General features: G+C 37.6%; 2 protein-coding genes across 9 annotated transcripts in view; one reads left to right on the plus strand and one right to left on the minus strand.

Annotated features, from left to right (window-relative positions):
- Window positions 1-19,583, minus strand: part of LOC140445087 (tyrosine-protein kinase transmembrane receptor Ror-like) — a 275,808-nt gene that overhangs the window by 124,665 nt on the left and 131,560 nt on the right. The gene's annotated exons all lie outside the window — the stretch shown is intronic.
- LOC140445084 (uncharacterized) overlaps window positions 1-19,583 on the plus strand; it is a 107,731-nt gene that overhangs the window by 15,195 nt on the left and 72,953 nt on the right. For 5 of the 6 annotated variants that reach the window (XM_072536893.1, XM_072536890.1, XM_072536895.1 and 2 more), the window contains exon 3: window positions 15,020-15,040. The exons of the other annotated variant lie outside the window; for it this stretch is intronic. In XM_072536893.1, the coding sequence (XP_072392994.1) occupies window positions 15,020-15,040 (21 nt within the window). The remainder of the gene's footprint in view (window positions 1-15,019; window positions 15,041-19,583) is intronic. 6 annotated transcript variants of the gene reach the window in all.

Below are 19,583 nucleotides of genomic sequence, written 5' to 3' on the forward strand. Positions count from 1 at the left end.
CTTCGACTCCATATAAAAGGGTAGAAAAAACATAGCATCTCAAGACTCGTGTTCTTATATCAATGTTCAGGTGCATATTACATAAAATCTTCCTGAGGCGATTGAAGACAGCTCTCGCCTTTTCTATACATCTTATTTCCTGTGAGTGGTCCCATTCCTTATTTAGGCTGCATACAAGATATGTAACTTTGTCGATTATTTTCATAACATAATAATATTTTCATTATAACATTATAACCGAATAAAGTATTTGGATTTAGTAAAAAGTCTATTGTTGGCATAAAGGGTCTACTTTTTCAATGAATTCCAAAGAAATCGTTAGTTGTCCATAAAAAAGAAATAATTATTATTGCATCATATTGAGCGAAATCTAAACATTGTAAAGGGTGAAATGATTAAAATATATCATTTACAAATAGTGTTTAAAAAATAAATTTTACAGTTGGCGAATAGTCTTGGAGATTTTTTAACACCATGCGTTTTGGTTGTATTTTCTCACTATACTTTTCAGTACTACAGTCAGATTTGAATGGCAAATCAAGTTCAAACTATTTAACAGCATAAATAAAATTAAGGATATCGTATGGACGATGTCTTCTAACCATATGGTATACAAATACAGGTCGAAAGTATCTTTCAAGTTAGGAGAGGGTCATAAGAGGGATGTGGTAGAGAAAACACACAACCCAGGCTGTAGTGTTAACACCTGGGTCTAAAACTGCAGAAAGGTCGGGTACAGGAATTTACAGTAGTGGTGGAAATGTAAACATCTCTATTCCAATAAGAGAATATAGTTGTATATTCCAGCAAGAAGGTAGAGGATAAAACAAGAAAAATAAAAACAGGCAAAACAAAAGAAGCAAAAATAAATCTAGAAGGCCAATAACAGAGACAATCGATACAAGGCAATATTCATGGACAGTTTTAATGTAAGAACAATGACATAAATAAGCAAATCTCACCAAATGATGAGATCCAATATAGATATTTTAGGAATAAGTGAAACCAGATGAAATGGGTCAGGACCAATTCAATTACGAGGTAGAATCACGGTTATCTATTCCGGGGAAAAAAAAGATAAATTCGAACAAAGAGAAAGGAGTTACATTAATGCTTACTAAAACATCGACACAAGCGTTGATGGAATGGGAGGATGTATCAAAAAGGATTATATGAGGAATATTCCGGAGCAAATTTAGAAACTTAATCATAATCAATGTTTATGCACCAACAAATCCACAAGAAGACGAAGTTAAAGACGAATTCTATGAAGTGTATAAGCTATTAGCAAACTTACGAAAAACTCCAAACTCCATACCAAAGTAGGAACAAATGACAACGGAAAGAAAAAGTAATGGGAATCCATGGTATAGGGGATAGGAATGATAATGGCATGAGATTTATAGAGTTTTGTTCGACAAACAATTTCATTATAGGAGGAACACTGTTTCCACACACAGATATTCACAAAATAGCATAGGTATTAAAAATCAAATTTACTGCATTCTCATTTCCAAAGAATGGAAAAACTCTTTGCAAGACGTGAGAGCAATGAGACGAGCTAGAACTAGTTAGAGCAAAGATAAGAATCAGCATCAGAACAAACTACAGGACAAATAGAAAAAAAGGAAAAAAATTTGTCACAAATAAAGAGAATACCAAACTATGCTATAAAAAAATTACTTAACCCAAATATAACAGTTAGATGTTGAGGACCTATGGGCAGAATATAAGAATGCATACATAAACTTAGAAATAGCCACAATTGGATATAAAAGGAACACTGATAAATCGTGGATATCGCAGGATACTAAGACAAAAATTGAAGAGAGAAGAGAACTGGAGAAAAAATACAAAAAAAAATCACAATCACAACAACAAATATAATGTAAAAAACGAGCTAGATTGGACAAAAGGTTGCAAATGGAACAAATTGCACAAGATGCAAAAGCAGCAGCCCAAATACACGACACAAAGACGGTACACGCAGTAACAAAAAGACTGAAAGGAAGTACAAACAAACAAAAAACAAAAATAAAAGGGAAAGAAGGAGATATACTTTGAAGACAAAAAAAAGTAGCAGAAAGATGGACCAACTTTTTGCAGAATTGTACGATGAGGACATGGAACTGAATATATCCAGTAGAAGCAACAGAAAGAAACGAAGTGTTGAACATAAATGAAGATAAATTTACAAAAGACGAAATAAGACATGAAATAAATCATTTAAATAAACGACAAAGCATCGGGAGTAGGTGGAATACCAGCAGAACTAATGAAGACGCACTTAACCCTGTCAGTAGAGATATGATTTACCTATTACCAGTCTACCAGGTAAACGAAAACAAGGAAGACCACTAGCCACATAGAAGAGAAATAAAATTAGACGGCACTCAAGCAATGATGCGTGAGGCTAGCAACCTTACCATCAAATCATTTGCTTTTGCTATTGAAACACTGATGTGCCATTTGCTCCATTATGGAGCTATATGATTTATATTGTTAGGATTTTATTAATTGTTATGTCTTTAATTTATAATGTCTTTACTAATTTATTATATTGTTCCTACTTTAATTTATTAAAAGGCACGATAATTTATATAAGTTTATTTATCACTAAATATACAATAATTTATTAGTAGGCGAGCGTAACAATAATAATATCGCGAGCGCGAATCTTCTTTATTAACTGTCCCTTCCAAATAAAGTTCCGTTATTATATACCAGTGCCGTTATCTCGAATAGTCTAAAACCTTCGATGGCGAAACGGTAAAAGCAAACTGGATTTCCCTCATATCGGTTCTGGAAGGTCGCTCAGGTAAATCGAGGCCTCTCGTAAACTCTACAACATATTAGATTAAAAACATGTTTTAAAGGTTAAAACTATGACTCATATTTTTACGTAACATTGCCCCCCTCTCAAAAGATGGTTCCTCCTGGAACCTTGTTGGGACTAGAACTGGAACGGTATGCTGGTATCGGCAACTGGACCCTCTTTTACAACTTCCAGTTGTATAAAAATGACAAGGGACGGTTTTCTCTCCGCACCAGTAACTATGCGGATTGCAACAGACTAACACCTGGACTTCGGTGTCTTTAAAGATCTCCTCCACCATATTTCGGATAACCCTCCAATCTAATTGGCGGCACTCCAACTTTGGCATGGCTAACTTTTGCACGTCGGACTCTAGTACGTGCCCTCTCAATTGAAGTAAGGCTTCCCATACATCTCGGTAGGTAGGTTGGTCACGGGCAGTGTCTTTTGTTACCAGGTAGAAAAGGTAACGTGATGCATCTTGGAGTTTCAAGGTTTTACCGGGAGCTGGCACTTGGCATTGAAGTTCTGCAACTCGACCAAACTTCCTTCGAAAGACGGATGCCAACCCTGGTGCGTCTTTGATACTGGCCGGGATGGTAAGGGCCAGCGAGTAGTCATCGGGGAGCTCGAGTAGATCTTGCTTTTCTTCAGTGGTAACACCATGTCTCGCTTTACCGGTACCTCCATAGGCACCCATGAATTCCTCAAACGTGAGGTCAGACACATCGTGGATTTGGTTTACTTCCACTTCTTCATCTACGTTGTGGTCACCTTCGAAAGACGCCAACCGGTTATGGTGTACTATCATCGGCTTTCCCCTCGGAATCTTGCTTATTCGGTAGATGACATCGTTGATCTTCTCCATAATGAGGTATGGACCTTCCCAAAACTGCTGCAATTTGGGAGAACAACCTTTTCGCTTCTTGGGATTATACAGCCATACTTTGTCGTGCTTCTTAAAGCAACCCTTTTCGGCTTGTGTATCGTACCGTTTCTTCATTCTGTCGCTAGCGATCTGAAGGTGAGAACGGACCAACTCATGTACATCGTCCATTCTTCTTCGTAATTCGATCACATAATCTTCACCTGATACATCTTCTCCAGGTTTACATCCAAACTCGAGATCACAAGGTAGTCGCATTTCGCGTCCGAATAGGACTTTGGCTGGTGTCTGGCCTGTTGATTCGTTAACAGCAGATCTGTAGGCCATTGTGAAGAACGGAAGGTATTGGTCCCAGTCTCGCTGATGATCGGACACCATCTTTGTCAAATACTTGCCAACTGTCCTATTCATTCGTTCTACCATACCATCCGATTGCGGATGATACGCGGTAGTTCTTGTTTTCTTCATGCCTAGTCTATCACGTATTCCTTGGAATAGATCGCTTTCGAAGTTCCTGCCTTGGTCACTATGTATCTCCAAAGGCACTCCAAATCGGCTGATATATTCTTGGATCAACTTATCTGCAACGGTGGCGGCCTTCTGGTCGGGAAGTGCGTAAATCTCGACCCACTTAGTAAAGTAATCCATTACTACCAGCATGTACTTGCCTCCATTTTCACTTTCTGGAAATGGCCCAGCGATGTCCAAAGCTATTCTTTCAAACGGGCTTCCAACATTATATTGTCTCATAGGAGCTCTCCTTTTTCGGTGAGGCCCGTTACTCGTAGCACAAATAGTACATTTCTTACACCAGTCTTTTACGTCGTCGGAACTGTTCATCCAATAAAACCGTTCCCGAATTCGCTGAAGGGTTTTTCTTACACCAAAATGCCCTCCCGATGGACTGTCGTGTAACTGACGAAGTACTTCGGCTATTCTGCTCTTTGGGATCACCAACTGTCTTCTCTTCTCTGAACCGTCATCATTTTCCAGGACTCGTTTGAGCAAGCCATCTTCGATGATAAATGAGTCCCACTGGGCCCAATACGTCTTAACTACTGAGCATAGGTTTGATATTTCCTGCCAAGGTGGTCGACGGTTTTCCTCTTTCCATTTTCGGATTTTCTGTATAACTGGATCTCTCTCTTGTTCTTCCCTGATTTTAGTAGGCGTCCAGTCGTCGTTGACAATCGTCGTTCTTAGCACTGCTGCTTCCTTGGATTCCGTTTTGTTGCAGTGGGAACACTCTGCTGGGCATGGCCTTCTGGAAAGAGAATCAGCGTTTCTGTGGCTAACTCCGGCCCGGTGCTCAATCTTAAAATCGTATTCTTGGAGTCGTTCGATCCACCTGGCTATCTGACCCTCTGGATTCTTGAACTGCATCAACCACTTAAGGGCGGCATGGTCGGTTCGGATTAGAAACTTTCTGCCATAGAGGTATTGATAGAAGTGCTCTACTGATTTAACTACTGCTAGAAGTTCTCTTCTCGTGACGCAATAATTCCGCTCAGGTTTTGAAAGAACTTTACTAAAATATCCGAGGACTCGTTCCTGTCCTCCTTGAATCTGAGACAGCACTCCTCCAATTCCCACATTACTTGCATCCGTATCTAAGATGAACTCTCCTTCTGGCAGTGGATACCCTAAAATTGGTGCTGTTATTAAATGCTTTTTCAACGTTTCAAAGGCATTTTGGCAGTCTATATCCCAGCGGTATTCTCTTGCTTCCTCTGTAAGTCGCGTTAATGGCTTAGCGATATCTGCAAACTTCTTAATAAACCTCCGGTAGTAAGTACATAGTCCAAGAAAACTTCTCACTTGATGTTTGTCAGTTGGTTTTGGCCATTCCTTAATGGAATCGATTTTTCCCTTATCCACGGCCACTCCTTCTTTACTGACTATATGACCCAGATAATTGACTTTACCTTGAAATAGCTGGCACTTCTTGGGGTTTAGCATCAATTGGGCAGCTTTAAGTCGATTAAAAACGTTTTCTAAATTCCTCAAATGATCTTCGAATGTCTCCCCCAAGACGATTATGTCATCTAAATAAACCAGGCATGTTTTCCAAGATAACCCTCTCAACACATTTTCCATAAGCCTCTCAAATGTCGCAGGAGCATTACAGAGTCCAAATGGCATAACGTTGAATTGCCACAATCCAGATCCTGTGGTGAAGGCTGTCTTTTCTTTATCTACTGGGTCCATTTCTACCTGCCAGTATCCAGACTTCAAATCCAAAGTAGAAAACAATTTACTTCCAGCCAATGTGTCCAATGTGTCATCGATCCGAGGCAGAGGATAACTATCTTTCTTGGTAACGTTGTTCAACAAACGGTAATCCACACAGAACCTCGTCGTTCCGTCTTTCTTCTTAACCAGGACCACCGGAGAGACCCATGGACTCGTAGAAGGTTCTATCACCCCGTCTTTCTTCATTTCCTGAACAATCGTTTCAGCTTCCTCTCTCTTCGCCTGTGGTAATCGTCGAGCTGTTTGACGAATTGGCTTAGCATTACCAGTATCAATTTTATGCTTAACAACGGTAGTTCTTCCCGTCTTTCCTCCTTTCGGTATGAAAATATCACGATACTGCCGAAGAAATTCCCTTAATTTCCTTTTCTCCATCTGATTTAGAGACTGTCCTGCAATTGCAACCATTTGGTCGAATTTGTCGTTGGAATTATCAGATGTTGTCGCCTGACGAATTATGGATGTCACAGGTACACAAGTTCCTACTTTTGTCTCTTTCTTTATGGTCACTGGGTAGTCGTTGACATTGATAAGTCTCACAGGAATTTCTTTAGCCGAAATCACCAATTCCTTTCCAATTATGATTCCACGGCCAACCTCATCGTCGTGGTTCCAAGGCTCCATCATAACAGGTCTCCCTTCGTCTACAATTCCCTGTAGTCGCGCTACTATGATCGTTTCGCGCTTCTCGCAGGCACGACTGTATCTTCTGTAATGGCTGCTTGCACAGTGTTGTCATTATGTGGATGGAGAAATACCTCCTCGTTGCCAACTTTGATTACCTTATTCTTAAAATCCAATTGGAATCCATGCATATTCATTACGTCCATTCCTAATATAACATCCTCTTCGATGTCAGCAACTATAACAGTATGGACAAACTTTTCTGCCCCAATTCCCAATTGTACCTGGATTTCTCCATGAATGTTGGCATTTTCACCTGTAGCGGTCCGAAGTCGTAACCTCGTTGGTAACAGTTTCTTTCGGCTGTTTATAACTGTCGGGCGTATAATGGTTCTGGTCGCTCCGGTATCCACCAACAACGTATGCTTTTTACCATTTATGTCTCCATCTACATATACACTATCTTCACGACATTTCAAAGAAGCTATTAGTATGAGAGGGTCTTTGGAAAAGTTCTGGGTCGAAGCTGCCCCCCTAAGGCTGACCCGTTCTAGTTTTCCTGATGGTGAGTTTCTTGATTTGCGTCGTACCTAGGGTGCTTACAGGAGCTTCGTACGTGTCCTATTTCGCCACAATTCCAGCATCTGATGGTCTTCGTTTTCTTGTATGTCATGCTTTTTATCATATTAACGAGCTGGTCAAGTTTATCTTCATCTTCTTCCTCTTTTACAGTCCTAACTTTACTGTAACCACCAGAGGCCTGCGTAGCTGACTCATATTCGAGGGCGGCGGATAAGACATCAACCAGCGTCTTGTGACGAGCTAATCGTAGTGTTCTCTGCATTTCATGATCACGAAGACCATCAATAAACGTTTGAACGGCCAACTTTTCCATCATGTCTTCGGGAGCTGTTGGATAAGCATATCGTACTAATCTGGCAATATCTACTTCATATTCTTGAAGAGCCTCATCTTTCTTCTGTCTACGATTTTTAAGCTGCGACTGATATACATGCTCCAAATGTTCGTGGCCATATCGCATATTTAACCTCTTCTTCAGTTGTTCGAAATCATCGGTCTCCTCTACGGCTATGGTCTGAAGCACATCTAAGGCATCTCCTCGAAGAGCGATAGTCAGGTTTACAGCCTTTTCTTTTTCAGACCATCCATTCGCTCTTGCAGCTGATTCGAACTGTTTCATGTAGTTGTTCCATGACGATTTTCCGTCGAAAGTTGGGACTTTGACATGCACAGAACTTCCACTTCCTTCAAATTTCGGCCGTGTTTCCAACTTACATTTCGTCTCGTCTTCTTTTATCTCTGCTGTAATTGGATTGTTTCCTCTCTCTGCTGTCCCTGTTTCCTCCAGCTTCTTTTCCATCTCTTTCATCTTTTCTTCGAAGGCCGACATATCGGCAGCAACTTGGTTTTTTAACGAAGATATTCTATCGTCGAGGGCAGACATCTCAGAAGTGACTTTAGAGATTTCCGAAGAGATGTTAGCAGAAACTTTGCTTTCCAGGGACGAAATCTCGTTAGAAACTTTGTTTTCTAATGACGCGATGTCACCAGAAACTTTGGCTACATCAGAAGAAACTTTCGAAATATCGTCAGAAACTTTGTTCTCTAATGATGCGATGTCACCAGAAACTTTCGAAATCGACGAGAGGACAGCATCTTCAAATATATAAGTCTCTGGATCTAGTCCTTCTTCTAGCAAAGCGTTCTTTAGTCGTTGGACTAACTCAGCCTTTTTTCCGGTAGAAGCTAATTCTCTGTCTTCAAGATGTCTTCTTAAATTAGTCACTGTCAGCTCATAAATCGTAGCCATTTTCACAATTTATTTTATATCACACTTCTCACACCACTGTTAGGATTTTATTAATTGTTATGTCTTTAATTTATAATGTCTTTACTAATTTATTATATTGTTCCTACTTTAATTTATTAAAAGGCACGATAATTTATATAAGTTTATTTATCACTAAATATACAATAATTTATTAGTAGGCGAGCGTAACAATAATAATATCGCGAGCGCGAATCTTCTTTATTAACTGTCCCTTCCAAATAAAGTTCCGTTATTATATACCAGTGCCGTTATCTCGAATAGTCTAAAACCTTCGATGGCGAAACGGTAAAAGCAAACTGGATTTCCCTCATATCGGTTCTGGAAGGTCGCTCAGGTAAATCGAGGCCTCTCGTAAACTCTACAACATATTAGATTAAAAACATGTTTTAAAGGTTAAAACTATGACTCATATTTTTACGTAACAATATATTCTAGGCAGAGATTTATACAATCTTGTATTGTACATAGTAAAAAGGGACATGCACTAATAGGGATGAAGTACTGTGAAAAATAAGCTCAGAATTACAACAGGCTTCCTTACTGGACATGCGTCAGTCAAGGGACACCTGCATACAGTGAGACTTATGTTTTATGGATACTTAAGTAGCAGACTATGAAGAGAACCTGAAACAACCAAATATAAATGTTTTTTGAGTTAAACTTGAACTTTGTTCACTGGTACAATAATTGGTTCCGTACCACTGCCGGATAATACTCCAGTAGTCAAAGACGAAAATGCCACTGAACTACTTCTGAATTTTGCTAAGAATGTCAATTTTGGGATCCTAAATATATACAATGTGCTTATCGATGGAAGACATTCTAGCAATATCATCAGCGCACACAGTCTGAGGGGAGCAGAAAGTGACTTTGACCACTTCCTGGTCAGAACAAAAATGAGAACAAGGCTAAAGACGAGACAGCCAAAACAACGCCAACGAGGAAACAGATGGGACATGTCAAAGCTCGATTTACCTGATAATGAACGTCAATATCAGGCACTGATCCAAAACAAATTGCAGACACTGGAAGAAGAAGAAACATCAACGCCATGCAAAATATAACGAAAACCATAGAAAGTGCCGCAGCGGAAACTAGAGGAAAAGAAAGGAATAACAAGAAGAAAAACCAGTGGTTTGACCAGGAGTGCGAACAAAGCTTGCATCAGAAAGCAATCAAGAGGCTAGAGTTACTAACACGCCCTACAGATGAGAACAGGGAAGACTGCAACAGAGTAAGGACTCAAACGAGAAGACTTTTGAAAAGAAAAAAGAAACAGTACCTAGAAGAGCGAATACAGCAACTGGAGAAGGAACGTAGAATCGGTCAGTCTAGACAGTTTTATAAGGACCTAAAAATAATGAAGGGCAACACGACCAACAGCCCAAGATTTATAAAAGACGATGCAGGTCAATTGCTCACAGACGACGAGGAGATAAGCTGCCAATGGAGAAAGTATTTTGGGCAACTCTTAAATACAGAAAAACCCACAACGACAGGGCAACAAAGACAGTACCAGTTAGCCGAACCTGAAATACCAGGGCCCACACTAGCTGAAGTAAAGTCCGCAATTTCGTCCCCAAACAACCATAAAGCCCCAGGTCCAGACGGCATACAGGCGGAACTACTAAAAAAAGGGGGAGAAAAGGTCCACCTTGAGATATATCATCTTATAAGAGAAGTCTGGGAAAAGAAGAAATACCGAAACACTGGCATGAAAGCCATATAGTACCTATCCACAAAAAGGGAGACAAACAAATATGTCGGAACTATAGAGGAATATCGTTAATCAATACAACGTACAAAATTATATCCATAATACTGTCTAGAAGGCTAACTCCATACGAAGAGGAAATAATAGGCGATTACCAAAGCGGATTCAGACCGGGAAGGTCGACCATAGGCCAGATATTCGTCCTTCGCCAGGTGTTGGAAAAAAACTGGGAATTCAACCGCGATGTACACCAAATCTTCGTGGACTTTAAACAAGCTTACGATTCTGTTAGCAGAGAAGCATTGTGGAAGACCATGGTAGAAATGGGAGTACTTGGACAGCTGGTACGATTAGCACAGGTGAGCACAGAGTACACTTTCGCACGGATCAGAATTGGCAGCACCACGTCGTAGGAATTTCTCATTGACACCGGGCTTAGACAAGGAGATCCTCTCGCCCCCGTGCTATTTAATTTTACACTGAAACATGCGGTAATGAAAGCTCAACCACAACTGAGAAACGGATTTGCCACCAAAGGAACAAAAATACTATTGGCGTTTGCGGATGACGTAGACACAATTGCACAATCCACCAGAGATGGAGAAGTTTTCACCCTATTCAAAAACGGAGCCAAGGAAGTTGGTCTGAAGGTCAACGAGGACAAGACCAAGTACATGGTGGTTACGAAGAACCCAAGACCAAGGGTTAGACAAAACGTAACAATCAATGAATACAACTTTGAAGTCGTCAAAGAATCCAAGTATCTGGGAGCGATAATAACATCTGAAAATAAATATGAAAAGGACGTGACAGCCAAGATTATTGCAGGAAACAGGGCATATTACTCATTAATATTAAAATAAAAATAAGAGTGTACAAGACAATAATTCGTCCCACAATAACGTATGGAAGCGAGACATGGACTCTGAACCAGCGGGAAACGACAAAATAACTGGTACTGAAAAGAAAGATACTGCGGACTATCTATGGGCCTTGCAGAGAAGAGACAACAGGAGAATGGAGAATTAGACACAATGATGAACTCCAGACAGTATATGGAGATGAAAACATAGTACGCTACATTAAAGCAAACAGAATAAGATGGGCGGGCCACGTACTAAGATCGAGTGACGAAAGACTCCTGAACGCCACATTCCGGGAAAGGCCCGATGGCAGAAGGTAAGTTGGCCGCCCAAGAAAGAGATGGATGGACGCAGTAGCCAGTGATCTACGCAAAATGGGAATACAGCAATGGGAAATAGCTGCTCAGGACTGACAACAATGGAGGCCAAGGCTCACATAGAGTTATAGAGCCAAATAATGATGATGAAATATATACAAAAATATTTACCAGTCCTACTATCCGGCGGAAAAAATCGATTTACCAATAATCTGTACACCGTAGAAAAAAATGTTTGAAATTAAAAATGTAGCTGAAATAATTTTGAACAAAAATGTTTATTACCATCACTTTTTAATTGAAACATTTTTTCCTACGACGGGGTGGGCTTTTAGGGGGAAGCCGGGAGTAGGAGTGGTAAACTTCTTTGCATATATTTTAGGGTCCCAAAATTGACATTCTCTGCAAAATTTAGCTTGTTCGTATGAATTTTGGAGGTCAAATCTCTGTCGACTGGACTATAAGTACTTCTGCCAAGAAATTATGTGACGGCCTGGACTCCTTTTGCCATAAATGTTACAATTCATAATAAGCTAAAACACTTGTTATTTTTGGTTGTGGACCGGACCGAAAAATTCTCATTATCTTAAAGATTCTCTCACTATTTCAAAACATATTTTATAGGGGATGTGATGGTCTGATACCTCATTAATTAATAGTTTTTGATTACTTCACTGAAACTTGATAAAAACAGTTAACAGGTACCTACTTCAGTTATTAACAAATTAATTTAAGTTTTATTCAGAACATATATTGGGAGGGAGGATTTGGACATGCACTATATACAGGGTGAGTCATGAGGAACTTTACATACTTCTACCATATGTAGAGTCCCTCAGGGAGCATATCATGTGGCCACTAAAAAATGTCAACTCCTCTTCTTTATTAATTAACAGGGTGATTTGTGTAATTGACCATTTATTTCATTTTACTGTAGTGTTTATACGGCTCATTTGATTTTTTAAATTTTTGCATGATACAGTACACTACTATCAAGCATTCGACTGGTATTAGCTAAACTAAAAAATTCCAGGACTGGCTTTGGAAAAATTAATTTAGGGATTCGTATTAAATATTACACCCTGTATAAATTTTTTTTAAAATTCAATAAGTGATTTTCAAACTACATAAATAGCCAATGAAAACGACATATGCGACAATGTTGTCGCACTTTTATTAAATTTTTAGTGAACGATCAAATCTTACCAAAAATAGAACAACCATAATGAAGTATCAAATTATAAGGTAATTAATTTAAACAAATGTTATAAATTTCAAACATTTTAATTGAAATGATAAACTGAGTCACTGCACAACAAAAAACAGTAACTACTAACAATAACGAAGAACAATTAAAAAAAAACTAAAAATATGTACATAGTTATGATAAACCCATAAATTAGAACTGGAAAAGATACAATAATGGTAACAAAATAAAAATAATTCAAAATAGATTTTCGAAATGAAACCCTGCAGCCTGTACACATTTTTGTTGCCGAATTGTTAATTGACGTATTGAATTACGGATACTCTGGGGATCGTTTCTAATAGTATTACAACAATGTATAATTCTATCAATTAATTGTTGTCGGTTATTAATATTCACTGCGTAAACTAGTTGCTTCAATCGTCCCCAAATATGGTAATCAACGGGATTGAAATCAGGGGATCTTGAAGGCCACGAAATAGGACCTGCACGTCCTATCCACCTGTTGCCATAAACATTATTGAGATGTTGTCTCACTGCCAGTAAAAAGTGTGGGGGGCCCCATCATGCTGAAAATACATCCCTCGGATAGCAACGTTCGCGTTGGCGAGCAAATTCGGCAAAATATTTTGTAGAAAGTTCAAATAGACCTGCCCTGTTAAACGACCATCAAAAAAGTGAGGACATACTAATTGGTTATTTATGACACCAATCCACACGTTAACCGAAAACCTTAACTGAGAAAGACGTTCTCGAAGAGCATGGGGATTTTCTTCTGCCCACACATGTGAATTTCGTTAATTATTTATCCCGTCTCTGGTAAATTGGGCTTCATCTGTAAATAGTGTCCTGTATAGCGTTGGTCGATTATTGTTAATCCATCTACAAAATTCCAACCTATCGATCTCATCTCCAGCATGTAGTCGCTGAACCATTTGAATGTGATATGGGTATAGATTAGTTTTTTGTAAGACTCTACTTACTTTTGATTGAGTAACATTGAGTTCTCGACTTACTTGTCTAGTGCTTATTGTAGGGTTCATAGTAACGGCGTCCATAATGTCATCTTCCTGCGCTTCATCTACATGTCGCTCTGTTGTTCCACTAGGAAAAGTGCCATTTTCTCGCAAATAATTAAAAACTGACCCAAATGTTGGATGGCTGATTAGGAAATCTCCTTCGATATTCTCTACTAGCAGCCCTACCATTCCCATTACAGAATCCATAAACAAATATTATGTCTGCATATTCTGTGGTCGAAAACTGATGTGGCATTTTGAACGAAAGTAACAAAAGCTCTACCAAAACTAACACAATGTACTTAACGTAGATATGACAGAAGAAATATGTATTCTTGTACACATAAATAACAATTGATAATGACAATAATGACAATGGGTATACAAGAAACGTAAAACGGTCAACGCCAACCTTCATTTTAAACTTTTTTAGATTTATTTTTATTTAGTACAGTTGATGCAATGTATTATTATTTGACATAAAATTTTAATCATTTACAATCAACAAAAACTAACACATACAAGAGGTTTGACTTTTTAATCAATTTAATTTATTATTTATCGAAAATAATGCCCCAATACGATCTATGAGTAAAAATTTAAAATTGAAAAACAATTGATTCTATCGTAGAGATAATACAAAGTGACAGTAAAGATGTTAATTTTCTACGTATTAGATTATGTTGTAGGAACTCATTTTAATTAAAATGTTTGAAATTTATATGATTTGTTTAAATTAATATCTTATAATTTGATACTTCATTGTGGTTGTTCTATTTTTGGTAAGATTAGATCGTTCACTAAAAATTTAATAAAAGTGCGACAACATTGTCGCATATGTCGTTTTCATTGGCTATTTATGTAGTTTGAAAATCACTTATTGCATTTTAAAAAAAATTTATACAGGGTGTAATATTTAATACGAATCCCTAAATTAATTTTTCCAAAGCCAATCCTGGAATTTTTTAGTTTAGCTAATACCAGTCGAATGCTTGATAGTAGTGTTCTGTATCATGCAAAAATTAAAAAAAATCAAATGAGCCGTATAAACACTACAGTAAAATGAAATAAATGGTCAATTACACAAATCACCCTGTTAATTAATAAAGAAGAGGAGTTGACATTTTTTAGTGGCCACATGATATGCTCCCTGAGGGACTCTACATATGGTAGAAGTATGTAAAGTTCCTCATGACTCACCCTGTATAGATTCAAAAGCTTCTACAAATAATGATATCGATTGAATGATATACAATTAAATATAGTTAATTAAAAATGTGATTTTCATCACAATCACAACCAATAATTGTGGCTTAATCCCATATAAAACATAATATTTAACATAACCATGCCATAAGAACCTTTAGTTTCAGAACCTTGCTAAATAATGATATATTTTATTCGTAGCACGAGCTATTAAAAGCGGCATTTTTAAATGTATTAACTTGATAATCATTTTTCTATTACAGGGATAATAACAGGGCAACTAGGTAACTTATGTTTTAACCAAGTTTGTAACTAATGTATTTAAAAATCCTTTTACAAAAGGACTTTTAAAAGAACTAACTGTAAATAAAATTGGCATTACGTTTTTTAAAAAATTTCTCCACCGCACTTGTAAAAAAAACATTGTATTAGTTCCAGTTTAATAGAAATAATAATTATTTGAACCTACAGTTGAAATATAAAATACAACGAAACATAATGGTAAGTAAACTGGTAAGTTAATGGTATGACTTCATCGTAGTAATAAAAATTAAAACAGATTTATTATTGTATATGAATATTGTATATTACTATTCTTATCGTACAAATATTACGTAAAAATTATCTATGAGTGGAAAACGCCGAAGGAGCTATCGAACAATTAATATAAAATAGAAAAGAATTTATACGAATCGATTGTGTGCGAAAGCTCCCAATAAAATGTTAGGGACTACGACTTACGTTCTAAAAATATAAATACATTTTTATGCTCAAAATTGCCTGAAAAAACGCATCAATTCGGTCAAAATATTTATTGCCTCTGACACAGTCCAGCTGCACTTTAAGTCTACAAATTGTGAGTCGAATTCTGCAGAATCCCAAAAAGCAGCGTCGTGGAAGATGCTGCTATGCGAAACAACTCTTAGAACTTACTAAGACCACGAGACCACCTAGAATCGTAGGATACTGCTTTCTCACTTTTGAGAGAGCAGTGTCCAATAGTCAAAGTAGACTTCTTCTTCTCATTGCGCCGTCTCCTTTCGAAGGTTGGCGATCCAAATGGCAATTGTAGTTTTGGAAACTGCTGCGCGAAAGATCTCTGCGGATGAGCGGTCGAACCATCTCCTCAGGTCTTTCAGCCACGAGTTCTGGCGTCTTCCTACTGATCTTTTGCCCTGTACTTTTCCTTCCAGTAAACTTGAAGTAATTCATATCTTTCGCCTCTCAGCACATGACCCAAGTATTGCATTTTCCTCTCTTTGATTATTCTTAGTAATTCTTTTTGTTTACACATGCGACGAAGTACCTCAACATTAGTAACTCTTTGTACCCATGGAATCCTCAACATTCGTCTGTATATATACATCTCAAAGGCATCTATTCTTTTTTCTACTTAAGAGTCCATTGTCCAACGTTCACAGCCATACAGTAAGACAGAAAAAACGTAACATCTGATCATTCGGATTCTAAGCTGTAGACTAAGGTCTGATCTTGTAAAAAATGTTTTAATCCTCATGAATGTTTTCCTTGCTTGTTCGATTCTCGACAGGATTTCTTTTTTTGGATTACACTGACTATTTATATTTGTTCCCAAATATTTTATGGAATTTACCTGTTCTATTATTTGACCCTTGGCATACACCTGTACGTTTATTGGTGTCTTTGAAAATACTAAAGTTTTAGTTTTGGAAACGTTTAGATGTAAACCGAACATTTCGCTGTGGTGAACTACCGCATTTATTATATTTTGTAGTTCTTGTGCGTTGCTTGCTATTAAGACGGTATCATCAGCATATCTGATGTTGTCTATGCTGATTCCGTTAATCTTAATTCCGCCTTGGACCTCGTCTAATGCTTCTCTGAATATAGACTCCGAATACAAATTAAAGAGTAGCGGTGATAAGACGCAACCCTGTCTCACTCCTCGTCGGATTTGTATGTCTTCGGATGTTGTGTGCTCTATTTCAATTGTTGCCGTTTGGTGCCAGTATAGTTCTGAGATAATTCGCAAGTCTTGTTCGTCAACTTCAGTTGTTCTCAGAATTTCGATCATCTTTTGATGGTTAACGCAGTAAAATGCTTTTCGATAGTCAATAAAACATGCATATACATCCACATTCATGTCTCTGCATCGTTGCGTTAACACATTTAAAGCAAAAAGAGCCTCTCGTGTTCCCAATCCGTTTCGAAATCCGAATTGAGTGTCACTCATCTGGAACTCGCACTTCTTGTAAATTCGTGTATGGATAATTCTGAGAAAAGTTTTAAGGACATGAGACATCAAGCTTAATATTCGATAATCATCGCATTGTGAGGAATTCGATTTTTTTGGTAATGCTACGAATGTTGATTTTAGCCAGTCTGTTGGTATTTTACCTGTGTCATATATCTTATTGAATAGTGCTGTTATTAAATCTAGGCTTTTACTTTCGTTATCTGCAATTAGTTTAAGTATTTCGACATTGATATTGTCTGGACCGGTGGCTTTTCCATCTTTCTGAGATTTTACTGCATGAATCACTTCTTCTTTGGTTATTTCTGGGCCTTTTTCATTTATTCGATTATCTGTGGATGGTGGACAACAAGGTCTATTGTCGTCAAAAAGAGTTTGTATGTATTCTTTCCATCTCTCTAGTTTGTCTTCTGTACCCATAATTATTTCGTTATTATCATTTTTTAATATTGTTGCTTGTCTCTTTTTGTGTCTACCTGTCATTTCTTTTACTTTTTTATGAATATTAAAGGTGTCGTATTTTTCCTGAAGTTGTTCGATTTCTAGGCATTTTGTTGACATCCAGTTTTCTTTCGCCTCCCTGCACTTTTTTCTAATGATTTTGTTGATTCGCTTGTATTCTATTGGGCTTGTTTTATGTTTTCGTCTTACGTCCATGAGGTCCATGATCTCTTGCGTTATCCATTCTTGTTTTTTGTTGTGTTTTATGAACCCGATGTCTTCTTCTTGTATCTTTGTTATCTTTGTTTTTAGAGCAGTCCATGTTACTTCAATGTCTGTCTGTACCAAGTTTTCGATCGTTTTTATTTCTTCCTCAAGCTTGATACTTATTTCTTTTTTCTGTTCAGTGTTCTTTAGTTGTGAGATGTCTATTTTTCTTGTCACTGTTTTCTTTTTGACTTTGAGAAATCTTTTTAATCTAAAATCCATTATAACTGGATTGTGATCGCTATGTATATCAGCTCCAGGGTATGTTTTCGTAGATTGTATGTATTTCTTAAAGGTGTTATTGAGCAAAATGAAGTCAATTTGATTTCTAACAATTCTGTCTTTTCTGTCTGCAGGTGATTTCCATGTGTATAGCCTTCTAGGATGTTGTTTGAAGAAGGTATTGGCAATTAACAGATTGTTTTCTACGCAGAATTGTACAAGTCTATCTCCTCTATTATTTCTGGTGCCTAGACCGTATGCTCCTATGTGGTCTCCTTCAGCACCACGACCAATTTTAGCGTTAAAGTCACCCATGATCATCGTTATCTCACCTCTTTTTGTCAGTCTCATTATTTCATCTATGTTGTTATAAAATTTTTCGATTTCTTCGTCTGACTTGTCACTTGTTGGAGCATAGACCTGAATAATATTTAGTTTTCTGTGAGTTGTTTGTAATTTCAACATTGCTACTCTATCATTTAGAGGGATGAAAGTAGACTAAGCAATACATATATTCTACTAAAATGCAGAGGGAATAGTCAAACATATTTTATCTATAATTGCAGCGTAATTTAAAGATTCTGATCGAAAACAAACATATCTGCGAAAGAGGTAATGGGCTTTGTTAGAAGCCTAGATTTTTTTAAGAAACATAAACGCAGACCTCCCACGTATAAACTGAGCATGCTAAAACAGCAGCAAATGTCACGAAAACTCCAATTTGTAATTTTTCATTGTAAGGAATTTATTCTAATGCGAAGGTCGAAGGCGATACTGGGGACGGTTGAAATTAACCTTTGGGATTGTACCACAACGATTGTAATATGCAGGAAGAATTTTGTAAGTTCTTAGAGCAAAAGAAAAGACAATACGAAAACAACCGTGTTTCTTTCAATTTAAAACTATAAGCAGAAAATACTATCAGAACACTAACAATGTCAAAAATTAGTAAGGAAAAGTTCAATAAAAACATCAGCAAACAAGCAAGCAATAGCTTAACCCAGCTTAAGAGACTTGTACAATTGTACACCCCTTAAGTATGACATTAAAGTGATATAATTCATTGGAGCGAGGAGGATTAACTGGCCTAAACAAGAATCAGTCCGCCCCGCTCCAATGGTCCAGAACATCCACTTTCTCCCTCCCACACGAAATACTACCTCGAACAATGCAGGCCAGCGTAAGGCGCTCTATTCTCGCTATCTCTAGTGACTTATCATCGATCTGTATTGCTTGCTCTGTCCCCGAATCCCCGCTCTAGGCTACGCCCAGTTCGGCGACTCGGCGCTTGAGGATGTGGGCCCCTCTGGAGGTTTTTTTGGGTTTTGTTAGTATTTTGCTTGTGCCTTTTGTTAGTGTTTTATTAATTTTTTTGGTGGCCGAAGCCGTTTTTTGAGTCTTCATAAAAACAAAAAACATCTATAAAGCCTGAATTAGATGATACTTCCATCCAATGAAAGTTGAACTGCGTAGTACTATGAAATTGCAAATTTCATATAGCGAATGAGATATATAGAATGATATTGGCAAGAAAAAATTGAATAGTAGGCTAGTATTTCAATGAATAATATAAATTATACACATTTGAATGCTAGAATTGTTTACATAATTTCGTTACATTACATTACAATAAGATATGCTATTGTAGATTAGAGTAGATATCC

This window comes from Diabrotica undecimpunctata, chromosome 7 (genome assembly GCF_040954645.1).
Source record: "Diabrotica undecimpunctata isolate CICGRU chromosome 7, icDiaUnde3, whole genome shotgun sequence".
NCBI lineage: Eukaryota > Metazoa > Arthropoda > Insecta > Coleoptera > Chrysomelidae > Diabrotica > Diabrotica undecimpunctata.